Source organism: Danio aesculapii, chromosome 22 (genome assembly GCF_903798145.1).
Source record: "Danio aesculapii chromosome 22, fDanAes4.1, whole genome shotgun sequence".
NCBI classification, from domain to species: domain Eukaryota; kingdom Metazoa; phylum Chordata; class Actinopteri; order Cypriniformes; family Danionidae; genus Danio; species Danio aesculapii.
In genome coordinates this window covers 8,231,456-8,253,211 of record NC_079456.1, presented here as the reverse complement: position 1 = coordinate 8,253,211, position 21,756 = coordinate 8,231,456, and the positions used below count along the sequence as shown (strand labels likewise).

The 21,756-nt window shown below is 37.6% G+C and overlaps 1 protein-coding gene across 2 annotated transcripts in view; it reads left to right on the top strand.

Annotated features, from left to right (window-relative positions):
• Positions 1 to 15,947, top strand: part of asic1b (acid-sensing (proton-gated) ion channel 1b) — a 387,101-nt gene extending 371,154 nt beyond the window's left edge. For both annotated transcript variants that reach the window (XM_056447323.1, XM_056447322.1), the window contains 2 exons: positions 9,204 to 9,305; positions 13,066 to 15,947. In XM_056447323.1, coding sequence (XP_056303298.1) covers positions 9,204 to 9,305; positions 13,066 to 13,161 — 198 coding nt within the window. In that variant the 3' untranslated portion in view covers positions 13,162 to 15,947. The remainder of the gene's footprint in view (positions 1 to 9,203; positions 9,306 to 13,065) is intronic.
• Positions 15,948 to 21,756: the final 5,809 nt, after the last annotated feature.

Sequence of the window (21,756 nt, the reverse complement as noted above, 5' to 3'; positions counted from 1 at the left end):
TTCACTGGTTCGAGTCCCGGTTGGGCCATCTTCTCCCTGTGTTTGCGTAGGTTTCCTCCGGGTGCTCCGGTTTCCCCCACAGTCCAAAGACATGCGCTATTGGTGAATTAAATCAACTAAATTGGTCATAGTTCATGTGTGTGAATGAGTGTGTATGGATGTTTCCCAGTGATGGGTTGCTGCTGGAAGCGTAAAACACATGCTGGATAAGTTGGTGGTTCATTCTGCTGTAGCAATCCTTGATGAATAAAGGGACTAAGCAGAAGGAAAATGAATGAATGAATCAGCATCTCGGTGTGTCTAAACATGCTCAATGACTGGAAGTGACCCAAACATGCACCTGTTATTTACTTTACCTATTTAAATACTAAAAACCCTCCAGTGATAATTACTGTGCTGGAAACAGCTGTTGGAAGATTCTCAGTTTCTCAAAATGGCACATATTCTCCTTCCTCTCATAATATGACCTTCACAAAAAAGATATGCCGAAGCTTTCATCCACTCTAGACCCTTTGCCTCAATCAGAATCTGAGTGAAGCCAGTGTAAATATCTTATTATTTCACAAGCCTTCGCTCAAAACTGTGATTGCTTACGAGATATCAATACCCTGAAGGCGAATGGTGGAATTATGCTTCGATTGGGGGAAATTGCCATTGGATGTGATGACGTGCAGTTCAGCAAGTAAGCTAGGGACTAGAAGCATATTCAAAGAAGCAGACGACTCAGTGTTGTTGGCAGACGCAATGCTGCAGGCATTAGGCAGAAATGATTGTGTCGTGCATGCAGACGCTCAGTCATTAGCATCTTAATCAACCCAACGTCTGCTAAGGATATTGTCCTCTGATCTTCTGTTGACGATGATTGATAACCAGTCATTTTTCTCCAGAAGTATTACACGCTTGAGTGGGCGATGTTGCGTAACAAATATCGCAATATTCTCCTTCTTCATAATGTTCAGTTTTATTTGGGTTTTTTTTAATCATATGGCTGACCATAAGTTGATTCAATATGTCAAAAATAAAGAAAAATGCCTGTGTGTCATGAGTCATCAATCATCACAGTGTTCATGATTTACATAATGTTATCCCCTTGAGCAGTACGGGGTCCTGCATGTGGGATTGTTATTTCTGTGCCCCTGGGAGTGCCATTCCACATATGGGATTTAGAATGTAATCAATACTTCAATCTAAATTTCTAATTAGCAATTCTTCTCATTTGAATGCTTGATGTGTTGCCATAAAAATCTAAAATGGAGTACAGTATAAAGTTCCAAAACTGTTCAGAAATATCTTCCGGGAAATATGGCTGATGTGTTCAAAATTTTCCAAGTGAAATGTTAAAGACTATGGCTATTTCTTAATTCTAATAACGCTGCGAACGAACTTGCGTTCTTGTGGAGACCGACTTGTCTCCCCATGCTTGCTCACACATAAAGAAAGTTTGATTTAGCCACTAGATTATATCATACTAAGTCAGTGATTGTCAGAAATCAGCAGGTCTCTAATGCTGTGCCTATGCTCCATCATTTGAGCCTGAGTGTATGACTGATCCTGGCGGAAACATCAGCCTAAACAATCTACTAGATTTACATGATTTCAGGAGATATTAGAGTTAAACAAGAATTTTATATTTAAATTTGTCAGGCAGTAGGGATGTCCCGATACAACGTTTTAACTTCCGATACGATACCGATATTGCAGCCTTTAGTACGAACCGATACCGATACAAATCCGATACAATAATCAGCACAAATCATGAATACTTTTACCTATTTCGTTGAGTGGAATGTATGAACGGCTAGATCAAAAGTCAGCAACAGTAAGTATGGAAAAAAAAAACACCAATTTATTAACTATTGGTTGCATAAATGTGACCCTTTTACATAAGAATATATAAAAAAATAATTAAAGAATAAATATTAAGACCCTGAAAAATATCTTAATTGAATAAACAAAAATATGTTTTTTTAAAGTGCAAAATACTAATTAAAAGTCACTTCAGTTATTTATTTTTTACCATCAGCAAATGGTAGAAACAGCTGAGAGCAGGAACATAAGGAAAAAAATTTGTTAACTGACCAACTGCTAAAGGTTGAGTGTTTAAAGTTTCAATTTCACACACAGCTTCTTGATGAATTTTTGATCCAGTTTTGAGCTGAAAAATATCTGTCACACTGGGCAGCAGAAATAGGGAGTTATTGTTATAAGTTATTGTTAAGTTAATAAAAATGTGCAGTATGGTTAGTGCAAACATTTACATGACGATGTTACACAAGAACAAGGACACAAGATCGCTAAAGAACGCATTTTGAGAAACAGACTATGTTTACATGACAATGATGTAGCCAAAAACGAAAACATTTTCTCTTATGTTTTAAAAAAAGTTTCACATTTTTAAAATCTTTATTTTCACATCCACAAAAAACTTTTACATATGCCAGGCCAGTATTTGGCATTGTCAATTTGTTAGTAAACAGTACAACATGCAGTTGGCTGTTCATTAGTGGTGTTGGTTAGAGCTGCACGATATTGGAAAAAACTGATATTGTGATATTTTATTTTTCAGTGATATGAATACAGTTTATCACAGATCATTTGAATAGCAGTATTTGAGGGTTTTCTATGAAGTCTAACAGTATTCAGGTACGGAAATTGAATAATCACAATGGAAGGAAAAACATTTTCTTTGTTATCTCGTTTGTTGTCAAAAATTAAGAAATTTTTTATTTCAAGTTCAGAAGAAATATCAAAATTAAGAGTTTATTTCTTAAAACAAGTAAAATTATCTGCAAAAAATAAAAGTAAAAACATCTTGTTTTGCAAAATATGTAGACATTTGAACTAGAAACAAGACATTCTAAGTAAGTTTTTTGTTGTTGTTGTTGCTGCATAAATCATATAATATCTGTATAAATAATTGGGATTGCATATCTTGTGATGTGACTATTGCAAATGTGCACATTGAGATATTCCATAACTCCATATCTCTTGAAAAACTGCTTTTCTTAGTGTCCCTCACACAGGTGAGTGAGCTTGACAAACCCCCTGTAGAAACACTCTCTCTCCATATGCACCAGACAATTAACTTAAACTCCATCTTACAAGGACTACGTAAGAAAAACTGTGTTTACTTGTGAATGTACTACACAATCATGTTGTTTTCATCAACCTTAAATACCTCTTCTGTGCAATATCTTGTGCTGAGGAAAACATAAATAACACACCTTAGTGGTAATCTAACAATACCAACTACTAAACAGGGTTGTCACGATACTGGAATTGGGTACCAATTGATACTGACATTTTAACTTTAATTTAAATGTCCATTTCCTGCTAACATTTGACTGCTGTTGAGCTTGTTCTTAAACAGCGCTGATTTGCCATTGCGTTCACATGCTCAACAGAAATGACTGGGATTGGCCGTAAAGATCATTCGTTCACCAAACTCACCAAACTGTAATCTCAGATACAGGGACACTGAAGTGTTTTAAAGCCACAAAGATCAGTTGATTCATCAACGGATCGCTTGTATGTCAGCTTATAGACAAACCAGCTGATCGGCATGACTTTGAAATGCTCCAGTGTCCCCGTCTCTGTAGTAACACTCAGTAAACAGGAGTGAGTTCGGTGAACTGATGACCTTCACAGCCAATCACAGTCATTTCTGCTGAGCATGTTAACGCAATGGCAAATCATCGTTTTTTTAAGAACCCGCTCAACAGCGCTTAAATGTTAGTGGGAAATGGACGTTTTAAAAATTTCAATATCAATTAGTACCGAATTCCAGTATCGTGACAACCCTAGTTAGTAGTTAGTATAGTTAGATTACCACTAGGGTATGTTATCTATGTATAGGGTTAAAATAGCTCATATTATGTAGCACCATGGTCCTGTGACTACACAATCATGTTGTTTTCATCAACTGAACTACACTGTTCCTATTTACTATGACCTTTTATGTGAAGCTGCTTTGACACAATCTACATTGTATAAGCGCTATACAAATAAAGGTGAATTGAATTGAATTGAGAAACACGACATTTCACTCCACTGTATGACCACACGTGTTGTGAAAGAAATGGCAATAAAACTTGAACACTTGAGCAACATCAGCACTACCACGTATGCCACCATTGTGTGTTTGTTTACGCTTGCCTTTTCTCTACAACTGCCAAAACACATACTATGCACGCGCATGACCTCATCGTTTTAAAAGACTCTCATTTTTTGGGTGTTTACAGGGACAAGACAATATTTGCATTTTGATAAACATACACTTTGTAACCCGTTTAAAGATTTGTGTGTTTTCAGTCCCAACAACGCTGCTGTCATGTAAACAAACAGGCAAAAAGCATAAAAAGTCTTCAGTTTTTGGCTGAAAACGTTATCATGTAAACAGTCCCTAAATTGGCAGGAACGCTTCTATGAAATGTCCTGTCAACATGTGACTGTAATGGAAATAAAGGTTGGTGCCATGCGAGCTATTTTTCTTGTGTGTGGTCTCAGGCGATTCTTGGGTATCTCCATGTGGCAGAGATTGATAACAGATCATATGGCCTTTTGCTGGATGTGCTGACTTGCACCTCTGCGCTTTACAGATTCACATGAGCTTGGAAAACTAAAGCACTGGTGGGGGGTTTTGCTGAAAGATAAGAGGTAGAATAGGATGTGAAAGGGACAGTGCACCCAAAAAGGAAAATCATTGTTTACTCAACTGAATGTTGTTGCAAACCTGGGATGATTTTCCACAGCAGAACGCAAAGATTTTTAGCTGAATGTTCACATTATTGTTGAAAATGAGTGTAGTAATGATATTTAAAGGGATAATTCACGCAAAAATAATTTTTTTTTCTCCCTTTACTCGTTTAAAAACATTGAGTTTCTTTTTCCTGTTGAACATAAAAGATACTTTGAAGAATGTTGGAAAATGGAAGAAATTTACTTCCGTTTAGGGTTGTCACGATACTGGAATTCGGTACCAATCGATACTGAACCCTTAAAAACGTCTATTTCCTGCTAACTTTTGAACGCTGTTGAGCGCGTTCTTAAACACAGCTGATTTGCCATTGTGTTCATTGTGTCATCAGTTCACCGAACTTACCGGTGTTTACTGAGTGTAACCACAGATACAGGGACACTGGAGTGTTTGTTAGCGGGAAATGGACATTCTTAAAATTATTGATTGGTAGCAAATTCCAGTACTGTGACAACACTTCCATTATATATTTTTCTTCTATAGATGTCAATGGCTAACGGTTTCCAACATTTTCCAAAACATCTTGTTTTTTGTGTTCAATAAACAAAAAGAAACTCATAAATGTTTGGAGAGCACATGTTTTTAAAGAGTAAACTTACATGTTTGGGACGAACTATCGAGTTCAATGTCATCATTGCTAGTGGGGAATCTTTAGTTTTTTTGTTTGTTTTGTCATTTTGTTTTTTTTTAGAGATAGAAAAGTGAAATATGCAGATTTTTTTCTGACCAAAACCTCACACTAGCTTGTAGTTTTGATTTTAAAATGTGTATGTACAAACCTTTTAAAGGTACACTGTAAAAAAAAAAAAATAATAATAAAAAGTACAAATTTTCCTAAATCTTAAAATCTTAAATTTAAAGTTGAATAAAATTAACCTTGCAAGTCTTTTTAACTTACACTTATACAAGCTGTTTTAAGTCATTAAGTTACCTTGAAACATTATGACAAACAAAATTTTACATTTACATAAAAACACAAGTTGCCATTACGCATTCTTCATACAATTGTTTTTACAATTTATTGACTGAGGCCTTTGAGTTTTCTGAAGCGATAGTTATAGCTATATATAGATAGTTTTGAACAAAAAAAAAAAAAAAAAACAAGCTGTTATTTAGCGATTGAGATTGTTACTGATGTATCTTCTCAGAGTAGATATTGCAGTTGGGATTTCTTTACCCAAATGCATTCGTCTGGAAAATGTAAGTAAATTTAGTGATGCACTTTACAGTTCTAATAAATTGACACTTTACGTGAAAAGTCCCTTGAGTCTGGTTCAGACTCGACAGCCGGTGCTGAGTATTTCCAGTGACATTAAGCCACAGATGGAAGACAGCCTGTCAGAAATGGCAGGTGGATACTGGCGTCGTTTGCAGGAAATGAGGCACAAATACTGTCAGTTCCAGGACTCGTGTTAGTGTAATCTGGCCGGTTTAAGCCGACTTCTAGTACATGACAGCTGAAAGCCAATGACAAACAATGCATCATCCATCCATCATGTTGTTGTGTGTGTCAGGAGGTCCTCGAGGGAATGAGGGGAAATGCCCCAGTTATGAGTTCAGATCTGCGATTTTAATATTGTTACGGTCTGACTCCTGAAAAGAAGATTTGAGTTCCTGAATAATGTGGAGTTTGAATTTGTGCTTTAATCTGGGACTACAATGCAAATAGGACTAGGCTGCTCTCACATCAACAAACACATACGTTTTTTTATTCTCATGCATCCATGTCAGATTAATCACAACATTAGATTTTTTTTTTATATTAGCATATGTGTATGCTATAAACAAAGCTGGTTAGTAACAGATATATATGTAATCTGGATGCAATTAAATGACAAAAATCAGTCACTGGTTCGAGTCCCGGCTGGACCAGTTGGTATTTCTGTGTGGAGTTTGCATGTTCTCCCCGTGTTGGTGTGGGTTTCCTCTGGGGGCTCAGGTTTCCCCCACAGTCCAAAGACATGCGCTTGTAAGAATGGGTTTTCTTACCTACAGCGGTCCGAACTGTAGTTCTATAGTTCTGTAGTTATCAGCATGATGGTAAAAAACTGCACATTTCTAGTCAAACCATCCTTCTGCAATTTTATACCAAAAACGGAAATAAGGGCAGTATTAATAGCTTAAAATGTGGGAGAGCGTTGATATTATGTGATTGTATTGTATTTCAATAAGGAGCAATTAAGTGTTGATGTTAAATCAAAAGTAAATCACAGAATACTTGAAAATGAAATTATTTAATGACAATAATTCTCTATGGTTACAACTGAATTAGTTACAAATGACTGTATAAAATGATAAAAAACATATGATAATAATTGTACCCAGCTTAAATGTAAAATAAAGTTACCAGAGGTAGAAGGAGAGACACAGGGGGAGGGAGGGAGGGAGAGAAACTAAGAGAGCAGGCCCCGAAGATAGCCTGATAGCAGTAGAGTCAGAGAAGTCTCCAGAGGAGGAGAGAAGCAGAGCAGGAAAAGAACAGACCAGGACAAAAGACAGAGCAGAGTTTAACATCTATTTTGTCTCTTTCTTGACCAAAGCCCAAGTACTGAGACATTCAAACTGACAAATCAAAATGTGACCACATCGTAAAGCCCCAAAGTCCACACACCAGGCCCTGATCTTATCAGTATCTGCCTTCTAGTCAGTATGGACCTTTTTTGATGAAAAAGACATGTTTTGCCATATAAACAAATACATATGATAATTTTCATTACAACACACTAAAGGTGAATTGGATAAACTACACTGGCTGTAGTGTATGAGTGTGTGTGTGAATGAGTGTATGGGTGTTTCCCAGTACTGGGTTGCGGCAGGAGGGGCATCTTCTGCGTAAAGCATATGCCGGAATAGTTGGTGGTTCATTCCACTGTGACAACTCCTGATAAGTCAGGGACTAAGGCAAAGGAAAATGAATGAATGAATTACAAAAATCAAGTACTTGTAATAAGAGTAAACTACTTTTCAAAGTACTTGTGATCAGACTATGGTTACTTTTTACAGATTACATGAATATATAATGGAAGTTGTTCACAATTAATTGATTCTACAAATGTATATATTTTCGTAATAAACCTGCAACTTAAATTTTCAGAATTCTTGTTCGTTGCTATTTGATGTTTTTATTGATATTTTCATACTTTACATTTAATAGACATTTTTGTCCAAAGCGACTAAAAATTAAGCATTCAGCGATTCAACAACAATCCTCTAGTGTTTTTTAGATGAAATATTTAATGTAGCCAAGATATTGCTGTGAATGTTTTTTCAATGTTGATTTTTGTAATGTTGCTGTTTTATAAATGTACCTAATTTTAAATCAAAAGTTTTTAAATCAAGATGTAAATTTGTTTGCTATCAGGAAACACATGCAGAAAGATATATTGTTCATATTTTGAAGTATTTACTGTCCATCATTGCACCTAAAAAATTATCTGTTGTTGGTTAATAAAGAATTACAAATATTTTAGTTTTGTAACTATCAATATTGTACAAGTTTATCTATTTTCAGTATTCAAAATAAGGCTTATAAGGCACAGAAGTAATCTAAATGTAATCCAAAAGTAATCTGATTACTTTATGCATAAATGTGTAATCTAAGGGCGCATTCACACAAGCACTTTTGGTCCGCACCCACGTTTAGCTAGTGTGAATGCTGTCTTCTGAACCCGAGTCCGCCTGAAAGAGGTGATCTGGGGGTATGGTTCGTGCAAACTCTGGTAAGGTTCACTTCTGATATGAATGTAATCGTAATGGAATAACAGAAGTAAACCACCAACTGCACAACAAACTTTAGCTTTTTATAACGTTCATTCGTGTGTGTATGTCTACCTTGGCGACAAGCAGGACTGACCGTGTGACTTCACCAAAAACAACTTCTGTAGGCATTGCCTGATTTTCTGAACGTTTTTAATATATTTGCGGAAGATAGACGCATGTATTTCGGAGTAATTTGGTTGCGGTAACACATCCAAAAGATTCAGTAAAAGCAGACGGAACGTGATGTGAGAACGTCTCCATTTTGGCTCTTTGCTTTCGTGGTGGTCACCTAGTAACACCTGTACACAAAACAGCAGCCGAGAAGGTGGCTAGGGGGGACAATCGAACTTGGGTTCAGTCCAGGCAATTGAACCAAGTGTGAAAACACCCTAAGAGATTATATTATCTTAGATTAGATTGTCATTTGTAACTAACTGATAACAATTCATAAGTAATCCACCTAGCTCTGTTTTAAAAAAACACATGTCTGTATGCTTTTTTTGTTGTTGTCGTTTTTTTAGATTCGCTGTTCTGTTACTCATCCTTCTACAGTTGTTTACCCCCCGAGTGAAACTGTCAGGAACATTCACGTTTGATCCACTACTCTCTCCATGACCATCCACAGCCAATTTGATAGTGCGAACTGAACAGTGTGTAATATGGGCGTGTGTGCTTGCTCTCTTCACAGGTGATCAAGTTCAAACTCTGTCGCTGCGCCAAGAAGAAACACCAACGGAGCAACAACAACGAGCGAGGAGCCGTTCTCAGTCTGGACGACGTGAAGCGCCACGTCAGTAAACATCACACTAATATCACTGCTGACTCTTCAACTCACACTGCATACTGCTCACACTATTCCCACAGTATTCAGTGTGTGCGTATTGCGCATAGCATGCAGTTTTTAAGTGGATGCATTATTTGAAGATGGAATAGAGAATACCGCATGAGATCCAGATGAATAAAACACGTCTTATTCCATTATACTTTCATTGACAGTGAGAATTGAACTGGAAGTCATATCAGCCATGTTATGCAGAATTAACTTGTATCACTATTTGATTGGACTAGAGGTGTAACATTACACGCATCATGATTTAGCTCAATAGATGATATCAATCTCATTATACTTTAAATAAAAAGTCAAAATAAGAGTCCGTTAGGAACGCAGACACACATTTGTTTATTATTCCCCTACTTTATACAAATTAAGGGATATATTGGGGAAATGACATCTGTAGTAAGTCAGTCTGGCCACTAGAAATTAATTTTAAAATAAACTTTAAACACACTCTTCAGGTGAATTACAGCAATGTTTTTTCTTTGTACTGTATTTATATGAAGATACTGGCGAAATATGATCTGTAGGAATAAATCACACACCATTTTTTAAGACTGCCCATTAAAAATTTTGGGAATGTCTATGCTTGCATTTTATGCATCGTTACGCATAAAATTGATAGATTTTGGCAGATGCTTTTATCACAAGTAACTTACTTGCTCTACCACTCGACCTACATGAAACAGCTCAAATGTATGTTATAATACATTGTTAGATCCAACATTGAACAAAGTTCAGACGTTTTTTTTAGAAACATAAAATGATTTAGTTTTAGGTTAGTTATTGTTGCGAATGACTAATTAGAATCAAGGTAACTTTTTATAGAAAGGTACAGTGTGAAATTGGATTACAATGAACCAAAAATCCTTGAAACGCATTGGGAACTGTAAGTCTCTGCTTTGATTTACACAAAATTGAGGCGATGAAACGTTTGCATAATGTGTAGGCTTTCACATACTACTATCATATAAATAATCAAACCAAACATTATCAAACATCTTGAACATTTCTCACATTATCAGTTTATTCGCTATAGTTTAGAAAATGACAATAAAATATGACCAAAACTCAGTTAGAACATATTTAACCTGTCAGTCTTTTTTTGTGTAAAAAAACGCCACCTGGATGTACTTTATCAGTGTAATTTTTACTGCTACTTTCCAAAAAATTATTTAGTTTTAGTTTAGTTATTAGTTTCAGTGGTTGTTATCTTGCAATAACATACATTGGAATACCGCAACTGACCAATCTGAATTAAGATAACTTATGAAAGGTAAGTTGTGAAATTGGATTACAATCAACCAAGAAACAATCTAGGCAACTGTTAAGATCACAATATTTACACAACATTCAGTACTTTATTGATCTTTAATGTCAACCTGTAGTCTCTTCTGTAAACCAGATCCATCACTTCTAAACTTGTCAAAAATTTTCCAGACTCAACGCAAAATATTCCTGTAGTTTTTAGTCCACTCTATGAAGAATTTTTGTGTGTAATATGTCACAGTTTACCAAATTTTTCATCGCTTACATAAATTAATTTTACTCCCCCACAAGAAACAAGTGTTTAAATAATTTAGGTTTGACTGTTAACAAATAATTATTAGGCATGAATCATGATTAATATTATAAAGATTATAGTGACTTATTTTAAAATTAAAGTACTTGTATTGTGTGTATAGTATAGACAAAAACTTGTCAATATACTTGTATAGACAAAAAGTCAAGAGAGCAAATATTTGTATGATGCTTTTACATATTTTAGTAAGTTAATCAGGTTTCAAACTAAATTTTTTAAGTTATACAAAGTTTAACTTAATATTTTTAGTAAGACTGATTTAAGTTGAGATGACAAGAAAAGTTCATTTGATTCAACTAAAAAAAATGTTTTTTTTTACAGTGTAGGAATATATAGTTAAGTATTTGTATAGTTAGTATAGTTGCATTACTACTAGAGTATGTTAGTATGTATAGGTTTAAAATAGCTCTTATGTCTATAATTGTGTTTATTTATGTAGCATAATCCTTGGTCCTGCAAAACCTGACATTTCATTCCACTTTATGTCCACACATGTAGTGAAATGACAATAGAGTGGAGGAACTATGACATCGGCTAATTGGCTGCTAGCATAAAATTAGTTCCCTCGATAAAATCCCTGTAGGATTTTCCCATAGACTTTTCGAAGATTGCAAATATTAAGCTCTGTGTTCAAACAATGTTCATCACACTTGCACGTTTTGCCCAACCGGATAATCCTCACATGAAAATACAACTTTTAGCACTTGGATCTTAAATGCAAACGCAAGAACTGAAAAGCTAACATTAGGCTATAAACAGACTACAGCACCTGGGGGCGCTCGCCTGTGACGTCAGCACCACTCTGCTAATGACAACTTTTCAAGCTTATTTTTTTTAGAAATAGGATCCATGACAAAGATTTACTCTCTCGGTTTATTATATTATAATCTACGCTATATATTATAAACAAATAAATACGCAAAACACATAGACCTACGTGCCTTTTGGATAGTTTTTTACGAGGGAAATACATTTTGTTTTGCTTATTTGCAAATTTAAATAAGTGTATCGCTCGCGTGCATACAGCCCGCTTACCTTAGTAACAGACAACTGAAATGAGGCGTGAGGGACAAATCTATATGCCTGCAAGTTCCATCATGGACACAGAACAACATTCAATATTCTTTTTATGTCACGAAGTACAGCGAAAAGCAGCCTATACAGTCACATATGCTATACATCTTAAAAAGGAGTGTAAATACTGCAGTTATGACCGAGTTAAATGTGTTCAGATGAAGAAAAAAACGACAAAAAATCCTTTGATCATCTTAAAACGACAGTTAGTATGTATGTTTTTTTTACACAAATATTCACACGTTTGCTTAGCTCGGTGACGTATAATGTCTCCGACACCAGCCTGTAGTCCCATTTAGCAACTTGATAACAATCGCTTTTTAAAAAAGCGTAACCGATTTAAAAAAAATCTAGAGTGTGATATAACTGATGTGTTTCATGTCGTAGAGTAAAACGTGAAAGTAGCTTGAGTTTGTGTTATCCACGAACCTTATTTAAGCGATTTTACTGAAACCCAATTGAAAAAACCCATTGACTTTGGGACGAGGGAACCGGAACTGCTAAAATGCTAACTCGCTTCTGGGTTTTTGCATACAAATTGACGCCATAGTTCCTCCACTCTATAAAGCTATAAAACTTGACTTGACATAAAGTCCGCATGAACTAGAAGCTACAACATTTTTTTGGGGGGGGTATTGTGACGCAGTTCCTAGAGAAATGGAATATTACATGAGAAAACAGTAGGCGTGGCTTGTTTATCTACTGCAAACTAAATTAATTTAGTAAAGAAATCATTTCATTCAGAAAGATGGGAAAATGGGTTTTGAAAGGGTTATGACAACCTAACAGACTCCTCCTCCTCTCTATTTCTGTTTGTTGTCAAAACTGGCAGTTTGAGGGGCGTGGTTAAGAATGTTAGCCACGCCCAATACCTAAGACATATGTCAAATGTGAGAATTCAACTGAAAACAAACATGAAATTCATTTTTAGATTTCAATTAAAGATTACAAGGGCAAACATTCGTTTTTTTATTGTTCATCACAAAACTAGCAATGTGAGCTAACAAAATCATATGTTAGTTTGAATTTCATTTGTACTCTAATATTTTTTCTCCTCAGGCACCCTGTGACAACCTTCGCACACCGTCGACCTACCCAGCCAACATGCTACCTCACCATCCGGGCCAGGGCAACTTTGAGGACTTCACCTGCTGAGCGTAACGCAAGCACGAACATCCAGAGAACAACCAAAGCCGACCCCATTCCCAACCGGACATTACCGAACAACCTCCCGGATCTGCAATTAAACCCAGATGTCAGAGGAACGCTACCAACCAAGTACACGTTCACATTCACCCAATGGAAGTGTGCAAAAACTTTCAACGTTTTCTGAACTTATAAAGGAAATACTGCCTCAAAAATGAAACTCCTTGAAGCTTCGTAAATGTGGGAACGAGGATTCCCCCATGCCAAATTATAAATAATGGGACTGGGACATCGAATAGCTTCTCGCAGCTGAACACCGATGCCTTTTTTTCTGTACATAGCGACGGCTCGAAACTGTCTTAAAGACCAGTGGCTTACGTAGGTCAGTAGATAATTATAGCGCTTACTCACTGTATGTAGCCTCATTAGCCCCATCTGCTGGATCAACTCAGTGTAATTGGTGAGAATGTAACTCCCGCCGTTGGGGTTTTGGGATGCTGGAGGGTTCAGGTCCCATATGACATTGTGTTAACAAGTCTCATCTTGTAAATGCATGCTGGTCGTCCTGTGCATGTTTTTTTTAGTTTTATTTAGACTTCATTATTATTATTACCGCCAAGTTTGCCTCAATTATATACAGGTGTTGGAAGATGGTGTATTCTTTGTTTGTGTTTATACGTGTGATTGTGTGTGTGTGTGTGAGTGTGAAAGAGAGATTTGATGTTTTAGCTGAGATAAAAAAGCAACAGCAAGTTGAAAACTGAAGAGCATCTCTACAAGGATATGAGAGTTCAGAAAGAAATAAACCACGTTTGAATTCATATCTAAAAATGCCAAAAACTATTATAATTATTATTATTTTAAGTTTAGGATTATGCTGTGTTTACATCAGACGCGGTACGCGTGGATAAATTGCGCTATTTGCACATAAATAAAAGCTTGACCATTTTGAGTTTACTTGCTTCATGTGTTAAATTCACTTCTATCTGCCTGGTGACCCTAGCTTCATTGCTAAATGGCTAACATGGACTTTATTGAGAGAATAGCTGTGTTTATGTGCTTTAGGAAGGCTAAAAAACAGCCTCGATTCGTTTGGAGCCGTGTCTGAGTCCACTAGATCCATTCTGAGGTGCACCCAGCTCTGTGAGCTCATAAACTCCTTCAGATACTACACCAGGATAGAGGCTTTCAGCAGTGCTTCTGACTGAGCCAAGCCCAGTTTGATGAACTGTTGTCCATTCTCGGCAGAAGGATTTCACCTGGGAAACAACAGGCGATACGTCATTATCAGTCCCCTACAAGAGCAAGCTCCTGATTGGTTACCTTGACACGAATGTCTGCTGATGCTCAGATTTTCCAAGTCGAGAGCAAAACACTCAACTCGCGCCGCTTTATTCACACCGCCTCATTCGCGCATATCGCGCCGCAGGATGTCTTTTCACGTCTTTGCTTTGACTTAACATGTAACTCGCTCACGCTTGACGCTGCTTCCGCGTCTGGTGTAAACACAGCATTAGACTGTTGTATAATTAGTCAATTTAACAAACAAGATGTGAATGAGAGGTTCACAAATATATATACAGTGGCCTTAAAATAAATTATTATGGACACTTAAATTACTATTAAAATGTGTGAAATGTTCAATTATGCGACTGTTTTCTCTTTACTTACTAACTGTCTGACACCGTCGACACAAATACACAAGTATTTTTATATACAGTTGTCCCCCTCCTTTGTTTAAAAATAAATCTTTGTCCACATGAAAACGCCTAAACATTCTATGATGCAATGCACATGCCAAACCAACAGGTGGCGATATAACTTTAAGCATAAAGCCATGTTGGCCAATCAGAGGCCTGAAAAAGGAGCAGCGGCCCATAATCTGATGTCGAACATAGGACAAAATGGCACACAAGAAGGTTAAAAACTACACATGTCGTAACCGATGTTACCAAAAATATTCACTCGTTTACATGTGGACAAGCGGCTAAACTGCATAGAAAAATCTGTTTTGAAAATACCTGTGTTTGTGTAGACAGAGCCTCAGAAATTGGTCATGCTTTTGAGATTTTTGTTGGCCACATTCGTTTAATTTTTAAACAATCAAATTTTTTTAAATTTTGTTTTATTAAAAAATCTATTTGATGATTTTGAAACATTTGTACATACATATCACGTGTCCAAATACTTTTAGGGCTACTGTATGAATACATGATTGTTTATGTGCGCATCAAGGTGTGACTGAACGTGAATGTGTGTGATGAATCGTTCATTGTTCGCTGGTCTGTTTCCGAAAGCGTTTCTAAAAATCAGGAATGTAACAAACCAAATAGTTTGTATCTCTGGGTGGACCAGACCGATAGCTCGTACGAAACGACAGTCACGAACGCTAACTATTATAGTTGTGTGTGCGTCTGTGTGCATGTATGTACGTGTGTCTGTTCACGTGAGACTGTTAATCTCGTCTTTGTTTGGATTCAGTTTATGGGAATTGAACTGTGCATTGAACAACTTATTGTTTATTTGAACTCTGTACTTGCTGAGACGTATTTGTTAATGTCGCGAACTTCATATCAAAGCACAAACAAGACCACCGATATGTAAAGGTGATGTTTAAGAATGATGAAATATTCTTATCAGTGTTATCATGATAATCAGCAGATCCATTAGTACTATGTTAAACATTTTGTTTTGTTTTTTACTACAAACATACATATTGCCTGATAGTGCAGTCGGCAGATAATAGGCTGTTCTATTTATCTATGAAGGTATAATAAATATCATTCAGAATTTTACCAACGCCTTGCATTTTATTCAGCTCTGATGTTGGGAGATTATTCATGTTTCAAGATTAGAATCGATCATTTTTTACATTTGCATAACTGAAACTTTAAAGGGGACCCATCATGCCCTTTTTTACAAGATGCAAAATAAGTTTCTGGGTAGGGTTGCACCAGCTGTTCGTAAGTTCTTTCTTAAACTGGAACGTAAAGTCCGTAACTACTAGCTAGTTTGTAACTAAATTTGTTCTTACTTCGGTTGCACCACGTTATTAAGGCAAACTGTAGTTAGTAGGTCGAAAGCTCTCCGTAAAGTCATGCGTAGTTGATGCAATTAAATTGCATGTAATTTGCTAAACTGCTTTAAAATTCTGCAACTAATGCGTCTATATGCTGTATAACTGTCCTATGAAAATGTATTGAAAAATTACGTTTTTATAGTACATTACATTAGAGGTCAGTCACTAATAATAGACGACGCACATACCTGCATCACAGGCCGTAAATGCATGGAAAATACACAGGAAATACACATGAAAGAGAAAAGAGCAGAGAGAATAACCCAGTCAAGAAGAAATTCTCGTTTTAATTGATGGATATAATTAAGACACTCCATGAGAGAAAATTAAACTCTTTCACAAACCAAAAAATGCCAGATTTGGGATGAAAATAAGGCTGTGAGTAGAGATAGATCAATCTTCATTATCACTGAGAGCTCAACTATGTAAACTAATCTCGCTGTCATCTCTTTTCTACCGTTATACATGGGGGGATGCTGCCGTAAATATTTAGTTGGAACGTAGTGTTACGTTTAAACTAAGTTCAGTGATGCAACACAAAAAAAATATTTAGTAGTGCGTAAATTGATGCAACACAAAAAATATTTAGTAGTGCGTAAATTGTAACTTAGTGTCCCCTTAAGTCACAACTAGGCTACATTTTAACTTACGCACTGCTGCTGCAACTGGCCCCTGATGTCCCTAGAGTGTGTATGTAAAGTTTCAGCTCAAAATACCACACAAATGATGTTTTATAACTCTCTGAAACTGCTTCTTTTAGGCTTTGGTCCAAATTGTGTTGTTTTGGTGACTGCCAATCTCAATTCAAATGAGATTGTGCTCTGAGTGCTCTTTTTAAAAGCCAAGCAGGGCTGTGCCTGGTCAGTACCTGTAGAAGAGACCACATGGGAAAGCTAGGTTGCTACCAGGAAGTGGTGTTAGTAAGACCAGCAGGGGGCGCTCAACCTGCAATCTGTATGGGTCTTAACTCCCCAGTATTTTGATGGGGACTCTATACTGCTCAGTGAGCGCCCCCGTCTTTTGGATGAGAGGTTAAACTGAGGTCCTGACTCTCTATGGTCGTTAAAAATCCCAGGATGTCCTTCGAAAAAGAGTAGGGGTTTAAATGTTAATTATTATTAATAATGGGCGAACATTCCTCCTCTAATGACATTTACAAAGGAAGAATGTGTTGTTTTGCAGACTGTTTGTATGAGGCGTGATCCTAAAAAAATGTAATTTATAATTTTTTAACATTAAAGGCTGTCTGAATTCACACACTGTTGCCCCACAACGAACCCAGGCTCATTCTGAAAACGTAGTCCAGTGGACGTTTCTGGAGACTGCGAAATACGTAGCCGGAGGTACGTACGGCTGCATTTAATTTTTTTTAAGTGAACGCTGCGGGGCGGTGTGACGCCGTTCCTTTCGGCGCTTGCCGGCCGGCCGCTCGCCTTCGTGTGGAGGGCTTTCCCGCTGCAACCAGTTTGTCCGGTTAGCTCTTCGTGTACTTTGGCGGACTTGAGGCGCAGAGAGGGGCTAACCACGACGAAGACGACGACGGTGACCGGGTTCGAGTCCGGGGAAGAGCGGTTCCAGAAATCAGTTAAGAAAACAAAAACAAAATCCAAAAAATAAAGCGAACAAGTTCATCCCAGGGTGAGAATGTGGTCAAAATCCGAAAACGTGGTAAAAATTAGACGAGGGCTTTTCTTTTTCTGGACGGCTTTTGTGAATCGTCGTTGGTTGGGTTTAGGGACGGAGGAGGGTGGGTCAGCCGATTGGGCGGTCGCACGGTCAATCATTCTGTCATCCAGGCAGACAGGCGGAAGGTCGTTCGACAGCGGCCGCCAGCGGGTTTACGCGAGAACGGAGCGGGAAAAAGCGAGCACAGCGGCCTCTCGCGGATTCGCAAAAACAAAAACTGCAAAAATACGTACCTTCCGGGACGTTTTTCGCGGTCTCCAGAAACGTCCCCGGGACTACGTTCGCAGAATGTGCCTGGGTTGCCTACAACTGTGTTTAAACCCCTTGTTAAAGTGATTTTTGCATAATTGGTTCACTTTAAGCATTTTAAATGCTGTAGATTCAAAGGCAAACCAGCACTTTCATTGGGGGGGTTTGTGTGTGTGTTTTGTTTGAATTAGTAGACAAAATCAGACCTTCAAAAGCTGTGAAGAGACCAGGACATCATATAAATTACTCAGCTGCAATATTCTCTAAAAAACATGCAGTAAAATGTTTTCTGAATTACAAGTGCTTCCTAGGCTTACTGTTCACTTTCCTCTGAGCTATTCATGAATTCAAACAGCAGGTAGAATTAATTTTCAACCTACATTATGGAAAGCAGAAACCGAAAGATGAAGGTTTCGTCAGATGGTTTCTGCATACAGGATGGGAGCGCATGAGATCAAACCAAAGCAGAATAAAGAAAATCCAAGCTTGAGACATCCATCAAGAGCATACATCAAGACACCTGACTCCACTCTTCTCAGAAAGATATATATTAAAGTAGCACGTTGGCATCAGGACTGCGATTAAATATAAATAGCAGCTCCGTTTAACTGGACGGCATTGGCCAAAGTCACTGCAGGCTTATGATGGGCCAACATATGCTCTGTTTGTTTAAATGAAGAGAAGAACATTACAAATGATTGATGAATGTCATATCCTGCTCATGTCTCAGTGCTGATGTGGAGCGGCTCTGGCAGATGGAGGGAAAACTGCCAAGCTCTTGCGACAGCACGACCCAACCGTCATTGCATCCTGATGAGGAGCTCGAAGGGCAACACTAGAGCCTTTGAGACATTCCTCGTCCTCCAAATGCATTAAATACACACCATTTTTAATGGATGCATTTAGTCTTCATTTGTGAATGCACGATGTGTTTATGGTTTATTTCATTCTAAGTTTGTTCAGAGGGCAAAAAAATTGTACATTGTAGCATTTTCAGCCATTTTGGTTTCTTTTCACATCACACTGATTGCTTTGATCCGAACCAGCTAAACCAAAAATGCAATCATGCGACAACATCCACTTCAATAATTGGCTTGATGTGTCGCTGAACAAATTTCCTAAACTGAATTTTGATTGGTCAGAATTAATGTGAATTAAAATTCCATGGCAACTCCCTGGGTGGCGATTAAAGTAGCTAGCGTTCCCACCTTAAAGTTGCTTAAGTAACGTTTATGATGATGTTCACCGAGAGCGAATGAGTTTACGTGCAGCTGGAGACAGGGCTCGAAATTGTGACCGTTTTGGTCGCATTTGCGCCCGAAATTATCTATGCGACCTCAAAATATATTTGGGAGCATTTGTGCTAGTGCATAAAATTCTTGCGTGCGACCGGTTTTCACTACAAAATGTTCACCACATGCACAGATTTAGGACACATTTACGCAGAATGCATCTTTGCACTTTAAACGCAGCGCTCAGGTACAGTTTAAAACTGTTGTCATGTCAACTTGCTGCAGTAAACATAACCCGCAATGCCTGCCCCGCCTTCACGCTCTTCTTATTGGCCCACTGCTCTAGAACTGAACGCAAATGGATTGGTTAAAATCAGCTGTCAATCACTCAGTCAATGCCTTCTGCCTTCAGATGACAGGAGCTACAACCGCGAAAATGTAAAGCGCTGAAGATGAGAATGAAAACAACACTGACAGATTTTGTTTCAGAAACCACCTAAAGCTACAAATAATGTAGCCATGTTAATCCACCATCTACACTTTTCGAAGAGTGGATAAAAGACTTTCATTGGCTTCAAGTCCTCTATGAAAATAACTAAAGCATTCACTGTAAAGTCTGTGGGACGGAATTTTCAGGTAACTGTTTGCCACATCTACACATTTCAAGCACGAGAGGTTCTGTTTAATCCTTCCTTTAATCGCCAGATGCTGTCAGCCGTGCAAGTGGCAACTAGATGTAAACGTTTAAATTTAACACGTACACCATCGCAAAAGGGCTTGCACTGACTAAGATTAAACTAATTTTGCAGCTCATGAAAAGACCAGTTTTGCTATTAAAATGAGGTATGCAAATAATATATATATATATAATAATGTATATGTCAAAAGCATCTGTGCAATAACACCCGTGAGAACACAGCTCAGTTAACATATCGCTAACAGATTCATTCATGTCAAACAGTGCGTGCAGGGCCGGTGAGCGGTCCGTGTATCTTTTGGTCACTCAATTATGTTATAAAAATTTATTTTCTTGTAATTACGGGATTTCATTGAGACATATTTTCCTCACACATGCATATATATTTTTTTGCTTGTTAGTTTTGATTAGTGTTGATTTCAAATGCAATAAATGTTTATATAAAACCTGTAGTAACGGTGTTCATAATTGGTGGGTGCGCCTAAATTTTCAAAGTTGCTACCAAGTGCTACCAAGCAAAAAGGTTAATTTTGAGCCCTGTGAAGATAAACATTGGTCTGGGAAAACTGTAACTATAAATGGAACCAGTACATAAAATGCTTAATTACAAAGATGAACAAGAAAAAGTGTGTTCTCTGTCATTGCGTTTGTTTATCTTCTGTTCTGAGTAGGTCTACAGTACAGAGATGCAATCTGCTGCTCCAGAAGCTCAGAGAGCATCACGTGAGCTCTACTAATGCTCATATTGGCTGTCGCTCATGAAAGTCATTCTTCATTTGCATAAAGTTGAAGGATTCTCAGATTTTTTGCCAGCTTGTTTGCAGGAGCTGAGAGAGGAGGATTCTCAACTTTGTCGCGTTACTTGACACACCCATATCCGGTCACCAACATTCGATGTCGCTCGAATAGCTGGAGGTCACCGGACGTCACTCACTTTACGTTGAAATAAATGGTTACTTATCGATTTGTCACTTGTACTGTGAATGGGGCGTACGGCTGTGTCTGAAAGCTTAGAATGCTGCTGACTTGTTGCCTTGCTGCCCTATCAGGCAGTGACACTGGACAAGGCACCTCATAAAACTTCGGGTTTGTGTATTACAATACTAATTTCTCACTGGAAATGTCATCAAAAGTGAAAAGTGTTGGTCAAAAATATTAATTTACATACAAAATAATACTCGAGTGGCACTCTGAGATGCCATGTTTACTTTTTAGCTCCACTGTCAAAAATGGAATGAACAGGGTTGTGGGATATCGAAGGCAGCGGAAGTGAAGCAGATATTGGATTCGGACGTGCCTTGATGCATTCCTACCTTGGGATGCTGCCTCCGTAGGCAGCCTTTTAAAGCTTTTGAACACAATCTATATTTCTCCGAGGCTCCCCAAATTCTCACAACTTCAGGTTTATCTGCAATCTGCTACGGGGGTAAATTACAAAGGTGCAAACTTTAGTGTGATTCAGCCAAACTAGATGAGGCAGGTGTGAAAGCGCCATATGGCTGTATCTAATATGCAGACTAACCAACCTAAAAGTATGTAAAATGTGTATTCATCAAAATGAAAAGCTGAATTCAGTTATTTGAGATGTGTGTTGTTTCAAAATGTGCATTATCCATGCTTGCTTAACTCTTTCCCAGCCATTGATGAGATATTTCGTCAAT